At 37.8% G+C, this 8,104-nt stretch overlaps 1 protein-coding gene across 1 annotated transcript; it reads left to right on the top strand.

Moving 5' to 3' along the window:
- Positions 1 to 262: 262 nt before the first annotated feature.
- LOC146598779 (carnitine O-palmitoyltransferase 2, mitochondrial-like) lies at positions 263 to 7,887 on the top strand. Its single transcript, XM_085299725.1, has 5 exons — positions 263 to 453; positions 1,969 to 2,049; positions 2,826 to 2,932; positions 4,515 to 5,816; positions 7,559 to 7,887. Exons 1-5 carry the CDS (start codon positions 263 to 265, stop codon positions 7,885 to 7,887), a joined length of 2,010 nt encoding a protein of 669 aa, XP_085155851.1.
- The last annotated feature ends 217 nt before the right edge of the window (positions 7,888 to 8,104 follow it).

Raw genomic sequence — 8,104 nt, 5'->3', positions numbered from 1 at the left:
CGGGACCCCGAAGCCCTCCAGCTACCTGCACGCAGCGGACATCCCCGAAGACGCAGGCACCCCGGGCCGATGCCCCCACCACACCGCACCACACCGCACCGCACCACACCGCCGCGCCGCGCCGCTCGCTGCCGGCCGGCCCCACGTGCCGCGCCCCGCCCACCTGCCGCGGTGGCGCCTAACGGTCCTAACGGTCGGCGCCGGGCACGCGCCGGCGCTGCGCTAACGGCCGCGCCGCCCCGTGCCTCGCGCCGCCGCCGCCATGCTGCGGCCGGGCTCTCTGCGCGGCCTGGGCGCCTGGCGGAGGCGGAGGCGGCCCGGCCCGGCGGGGCGCCGCGCGTACTGGCGGAGTGTTGGGATGACGGAGGGCATCGTCTCGCAGGTGGACACGGACCATCATTTCGTGCACAGGAGCACCATCCCCACCATGCACTTCCAGGAGAGCCTGCCCAGGTGGGGGCCGCGGGCTCGCCCCTCTCTCCTGCTGGGGCAGGCGCGGGGCGGCGGCGGCGGCTGCTGCAGCGGGAAGCCGCGGGCCGYCGGGCCTGCGTGCTGGGGTCGGCCCCCTCGCCGGGGGCCATTTTCCTTGGGTCGTCCTCGCTGGCCGGTTCGGGGCGGTAAGGCCACTCGTGCCCTCAGGGCTGCGAGGTGAGGAGGAGGAAAAAGAGGCTGTGAGGAGATCCCGACTGCTGACCTTCTCCGAGGATTTGGTGGAGGATCCGTGGTAGAACCTTGTTACGGAGGTGGCAGGAGCGTGGACCTCAGGCCACGTTCTCCTTGCTTGTTAGCTTGCTGCTCTGCTGATGCTGAGCTGTGGGGAGAGGTGATTTTGGAGCAGTCACCGAGTGAAGTGAGAAAGGAGTGGGTGCTAGGGAACCAGAGGTGGGGAAACTTCTTAAACTATCGTTAAAGATAAAACTTAAGAATTAAACTACCCTTAAAGATAAGGATGGCCGAAACAGAAGTACTGGTACACACAGTTCAGCSGGTCTCTGCTGTGTAGGTGGCCTCAACATACTTACAGAGGCATGGGACCATTTTTCCAGTAGAAACAGCTGTAGTCTGAGGTCAGGGAAGAGATGGCTTATGTTCACTCTGAAAGTTCTAGACCATTTTAATCCACTTTATGATCCCCTGGATAAGCGCTTAAGACCAAGTGACCCAGCACATGAACTCCACAGAGGGAAGTGCCTCAGAACTACATAATACACTTTTGCAAAAGCTCTGTCCTTCACTTGCCAACAGTTTTCTTCAGTAATGTATAAGATTTCTAGGTTTTGTTGCTAAAAATATGTTACATGGGTGCAGGTAATATTCTTTATTAAATAGTCTGTTAATATCAGTCAATATGAGGTGATGTGCGCTGTAAGAAGAGAAAACTAAGGATAAAAGATTATACCTAGATAAATAAAAAAAAAATCTACTATGTAGTATATGCATAACAAAATTATTCAGCAATCRATGTCATAGGTTTTCAGTGAGTCATAAACAAAACTTTGTCAGGAGTAATTTTTCTATTTTAAATTCTAGGGTTTTTTAATAAAACGATACTTCTCTGGAATTAAAATACAGGGAACGTTAATAATGAGCTGTCTTTATGCAAAACTTAAATACTTTCCAAGTGGTCATTTGATGACATTATTAAAAAATTCTTCTGGTTTTCAAAAATTCAGGGGTCTAGTTCAGACCTATGCTTCTAAGYGGGCTGTTGATACTATTTCTTCTTACTTCTRGTATGATTTTACAGCTATTTAATTTTCCTTCTAGTTCTCRCTGCTTCCCAACTTTTTCCTGGTCTGCTGTCAACATATCTCTTACAACAGCAGCATTCACTGAGATAGTTTGAGAGCAGATGAGCTGTGTGCTGGGACAGGATGTTTCTTGTGGATTTGAACTTTTTCATTACGTCCTTCTTCATATCAATAAAAAATTACTTAATTTTCATCTAAYAGCCTTTTGTACTTCCAGATTACCTATTCCAAAACTGGAGCATACTCTAAAGCGGTATTTGGCTGCCCAGGAACCTTTGTTAGATGATAAACAATACAGGTATGAGAAGTGGTATATGATAAAAGAATATAAAYGAAAATTAGTTTGTTTAAGACTTTGAGGCTTTTTCACTGTCAGCTGACTATAGCCAAAGTTCACTACTAATGGCTGGCAGACAGACAGATACRGACAATGTGGCTGTCAAAGCTTTGTTTACTTTGGAAATTAGGCTAGCAATCACTCCCTCTTAAGAAGTGACAAACATTCTAAGCCCAGTGTCACTTTTTATTTTCACAATATTTTCTGGGAATGCAGGTTGTTGTTACTTTACTTAAAGTGCACATCTGCAATTAAAAAAAAAAAGAAAATCATCTTTGAAAGCACTCTGACAGGTCACRTCAAATTTCTAAATTTTCAAGTAAGAAGATATTTCCAAATGCCAGTTCTGCAAGCTTTAGTTGCAGTCTTGACTCAGTCCATGAAATCCTTAAGTATTTTGCCTATATGCTTTTTCCTTTAAGTTGAGATAGGTAAATGTAACCTCAGATWACCTTGCATTTGTAATTGGTCTAGAGGTAACTGACTTTCTAGGACTTGATGTTTTGTGGTGCACTTGCTTCAGTGCCCACTGCTTTATTAATTGTATTGTAGCTGCAATTAAAAATGAAGCCAGAATGCCAGACTGGTCAACATGAAAGATGTTCTGCTCAGAGCCAATGAGAATAGATTAGCTTTAAGGGTTTGATTTTTGTTTTGCAAAAAATTATCATTTAAAGAAATAAGCAAGAAGAGGAATTTTAATATATTGTAATAATGTGCTATTCTCAATACTGTAGAAATACCAAAAGAATTGTCAAGGAGTTTGAAAAAGGAGCTGGCAAGCGCCTGCACAGAGAGTTGGTTAAGCTAGATGAAAAGAACACACATACAAGCTATATATCAGGTTTGTTTTCCGCTTAATATCTTACTGAGGTGTAGTGAAAATTGGAATCAACAAGCTGTCTAGCCATGCTTTTGGACTACTTGCATTTACATTTTCATGGCAAGTGTGGCTGTTATGTTGAAGTGTGGCTTTTATGTTGAAGCATGTCATAAATTTCCTTACATCTCTTCCCCTTCTATTAACCTCATAGTAAAATATCATGTTTTGTTAATGCAAAATAATAACATTTTGTTTAAATTCCATATGTCTTCTTTTTTCCCTTCTTCTCCTAATGTTAACTATTTCTCTACTAAATCTTAAAAAAGAACCAAACGATACTTTTTCAAAAATCACATTCAGACCCTATTATTTAGGTTTTGATCCTGTCATGAAAATCAGTTTCTGAGATATAAGATCTCATATTGCAGTCTAAAACTGAAGATGGAAACAGCATCAGTTTTGTAAAGGCAAAGGCCTTATTTTCACCTTATTTACAATTAAGAGGCACTGTGAATAAGGCTCTAATCATTAATATGCTCTGATATATTTACAGTGTGAGGATGAATAGTAAATACTACTAAAAGATAAAAGGAGACACAATTTTGACATGCTTTTTCCTTCTCATTTGCAAAAAAAAAAAAAAAAATCAGAATCTTTCTTCAAGAAAAAATTTTGAGGTTCTTGTTGGGAAGGAGTTAAATTTGAATCATCAGTTGTCTTTGTACAGTTTTCCACAGTGAAGAGTCTTAAATTAGATCATGATTTTCAATTACATATTTGGCAGCAACTTGAGCTACAGTCTTGAGTGTAGGTTATCCACAGAAATCTTCAAAGGGTTATCCAAAAAAAAAAAATGTTTTGTCATCCAATAAAAATAGGAAAGTAAGGAAATGATGTTTGAAAAGGTCCACACAGAGATAAATCTTTGGAAGAAAGTAAAAGGAAGTATGTAAACAAATAACAAAGAACAAAATCAATTATGTTTTCTCTTTAACAGTAATGGCTTTTGTTTGTGAAATTTTAGGTGTAAATGTTTTCCTACGTATTTTACAAACAGTTTACAAACAATTTTACAAAAAATGTTGTTCATTCAACAATACTCTCACAAAATAGTGTTATGTATTCTGCTGGAAAAGAATATTCTGATCTTACTCTTAATTACCCCTTCTGAAAGCCAGTGTTTAGTGAAGTCTATATGAAATGGTGTGTATAGCTCATGCTTTTTAACAAAAGCATTTTTAAGTGAATTCAAAACAAAATGATACAGAGCATCATGACTAAAGTAAAAATAACTCCTGCTCTAATTCCAGGAGCAGAGTTACTTACTGGATGAGCCTACCTCTTATATCCTATTCATTACATGAAAACATGGCTTAAAAAAAAGAGATCGGTGGTGAAAATGTAAACTAAAAAATATAAATGGAACTTACTGTAAATGCTTCAGTCTTCATGAGTTTTTTATATTCTTTGTATCAGTCAAAAGACTTGTACAAATTTAAAGCTGTCATCAAAGTAACAAGTTGCTATGTAGAAATATTTTATATGATGTGTTTCTTCAGATAGTTAATTGGGATTTAATTGAGTTTTAATCTTATTTTTGTAGATCCTTGGTTTRACATGTATCTTTCTGCTAGAGAACCTGTTGTTTTGAACTTCAACCCTTTTATTAGTTTAACTCCTGATCCAAGAGAAGCTTACAACAATCAGTTGGTAAGAGCAACAAATCTGATAATATCATCCATCAAATTTCTGAACTCTCTAAAAAATAATTATTTAAGGCCAGATATATATTATGGAAACCCCAAGTGGAGTGAGAGTAGGCTCTTCAAAAACTTTATTCGTCTTCTTCCAACCTCTGTGTCATGGTATGGAGCATATATGGTAAATGCATATCCGTTAGATATGTCACAATATAAACATCTCTTCAGAAGTTCCAGAATTCCAAAACTAAACAAAGATGAACTGTTCACAAGTGAATGCTCAAGACATTTGCTAGTGATGAGAAATGGACACTTTTATGTTTTTGATGTGTTGGATTCTGTTGATAATATTCTGCATCCATCTGAAATTGTGGCTCATTTAATTTATATTATACAAGAGGCAGACAGTTTACCTGAATTTGCGCTATCATACTTGACCACTGAAGACAGGAATAGCTGGGCGAGAGTACGACAACAACTTCTTGAAGCAGGTAATGAAGAAAACTTAAAGAAAATCGACAGTGCAATATTTTGTCTCTGCTTAGATAATGTTTTTCCAAAGGATGAGAATGAGCTCTCCCATTGCTTGCTTCATGGAAATGGCTTCAATCGTTGGTTTGATAAATCTTTTAGTCTGATTATTACAGGTGATGGCCGTGCAGGAATAAACTTTGAGCATTCTTGGGGGGATGGAGTTGCAGTTCTTCGTTTTGTAAATGAAGTTTATAGAAACAGTACACGGCACCCAGCTCTTTTACCACATTCTAGGTCTACAGAAACTACTGTCATAACATGTGAGAGACTGAAGTTTAAATTGAATGACTCAATCCAATCTGCTATACATGTTGCACATGAGAAGTTTAATGAAAGGAAGAAGAAAATGTCCATGAAAAGATTTCAGTTCAAAAAGTTCGGGAAAGAATATATTGTAAAACAGAGGATGAGTCCCGATGCTATTTTTCAACTTGCATGTCAGATTACTTTTTATCGACAGTTTGGAAAAGTTGTTCCTTCATATGAAGCATGTAGTACTGCTGCTTTTAAACACGGACGCACAGAAACCATTCGACCCACGTCTATGCTCACAAAACAGTGTTCACAGGCAATTGTTGAAGAAAGAGGTAAACGCAGTGTAGCAGAACTGAGAAATATGATTGATGAATGTTCAAAGTATCATAGACGATTGCAAATGGAAGCTGCCTTAGGTTAGTTCCATGCCAATGAAGTCTTTAAAATTTTATTAATGTTACTGATTCTCTTGGTATTTGAAGGCCTCCCAAGACCCATTGTAATGGGAAGGAGGTGTCCAGATGTCAGTTTCTGCTGTTACAAACAAACTACGAAAGATGCTTCAAGAATCAGTGTTCTGCCCTTTTGGCTGCTCTGAAATCTGCACAGAAATTTTGAAATTGTTTTATGGGTRGATTTTACCTAAAAAACATAATGTCAGCCCTTATTCCCTAGCAGATTTTAAGTGTTAGTCTCTCTGACAACTGTTCGTACACACGATATACATTAATATATCAAGCTAGAGACCCTAAATCCAAAGACTCCTTGTTTATATTGCTCTCTTCAAACTGTTATCAAGAAAGGTGGGTTTAAAAGTCTAATGAAGAATTCTTCTGATTCTGAATTTTTCAGTGTTCTTTCCTTACCGCATTTCAGTTGCCATATATTTTTCAATGATAAGACTTCAATTTTTAATAGTCAAAAATAGTAAAGAAATTCTCTACCTTAGCACGTAGAATCTGTATTCACTTCTTAGCAGTTTGGAACATTTAAAATAACTGAAAATGAGAAAAGGCATCAGTTTCCATATGTATCTCCCTTCTAGGTCTCCCTTAGAATGCTCTRTGAGGATTAGAATTTAAAGTCATTTCTACTTTAACACAGTATAATGGACTGCCATCACAGCAAAGCAACAGCAATGTATGAGGGAAAAAAAAAAAACCAAATGAAGTGAGGTAAAGAATCATGGCTAGATAGTTAAGACAACTTTTAAAGAAGTTGAAGGATAGAAAAGCTGGCATGAGATCCTGAGAGAATTTTTAAAAGTTCATGGAGTAAGTTAATTTTTATTAGAATACTAATTTTCAGAGGGGTAATCCAATCCATATTTATTTTTGTAATTTTAAAAAGTAAATACTAGCTGTATAGTGTCAAATAAGTAACGAGATTATAATATTCATCTTTTTTTTGTGAGGAACTACTCACTAGCAGTTCCTCAATAGCTCCATAGGTAAATGCTGTTGTAGAATAAAGCTATGCCAAAGCAATCATCMATTTGGAATAACCTTATTCTCTTGCACAAAAAAGTGATCGTTATTCCATACTGTGKTTCACACAGTGAAATATCTGCAGAATTTTATTCAGCTCTCCTATCCAGATGCCCATGGAGAAGAACTGTGTGCATTTCTCATTTCAGAAAATTCATCTAAAAATTTTGGAAAAAACACTTTGTTTTAATCTGTTGCCTTCGTAAATGCAGGAGGAGGAAAAGAAGCTGTGTTAGTGAAATTGCTAGCAGGAGGGGTTATGTAAATTTTTGTTTCCATTATGAAACCCAGACTTTCAGAACTGGCTGTCTAAATTTGGCATCTATATAAATTATATGTATCTGATGCTGAATAAATACATTTTGTTGACTTCAGTTGAAGTCTTGTTACCTGAATAAAGGTTTAAGATCACATGTGTCAGGTATCTCATTACAGCTAATAAGATGCTCAGAATTATTAACCTATGTATTTTATTATCTGGTGTACTAAAAGGGAAATACCAGAGTGTTAAAGTACCAGTTCTAGCTATTTTAGCTTTGGTATTTGCCTGTTACCAGTTTAAAGAAAATCTTTGAATAATATTGCGTCAGAATTAGGAAAATATATATTCTGAGGTCTTAAAACAGGTTGTGCATTTTTGTCTTTTATTTTCGTTTTTGTGTTTTTTTTAGGAAATGGATTTGATCGCCATTTATTTGCATTGAAACATCTTGCAGTGTCCAGAGGTGAACCTACACCTGATTTCTTTCTTGACACCGCCTACCAGAAAATAAATCATAATATAATTTCAACTAGTACAYTACAAAGTCCTGCAGTTAATCTTGGTGGATTTGGGCCAGTAGTATCAGATGGCTTTGGAATTGGATATCATGTGTCTGATGATTGGTTAGGATGTAATGCAACTAGCTATTTAGATGAAGAACTTCAGGAATTCCTGAGATGCCTTGAATACAGCTTAAATGACATTTTTGATATTTTAGAAGGAAGACCTCTTATGTAATACCATAAATGGTAGCAAAACTTTGTTTTTCGAGTAACTTCTGATTATTAAAAATAATGGCAAAAGAATTTAAAAATACAATAATGAACATTATTACTGGAAAATGCAAATGCAAACACTAATTATAAAAGGGAAACATGAGCAGAGTGATGTTAAAATGTTATGATGGATCTCATGTTGTTATTTCTTGTTCATTTGTTTTCAGTGTTAATATTAG

This window comes from Rhea americana, unplaced genomic scaffold (assembly GCF_003343005.1).
Source record: "Rhea americana isolate MKP2758 unplaced genomic scaffold, rheAme1 scaffold_153, whole genome shotgun sequence".
NCBI lineage: Eukaryota > Metazoa > Chordata > Aves > Rheiformes > Rheidae > Rhea > Rhea americana.
This window is presented reverse-complemented; position numbering and strand designations above follow the sequence as displayed.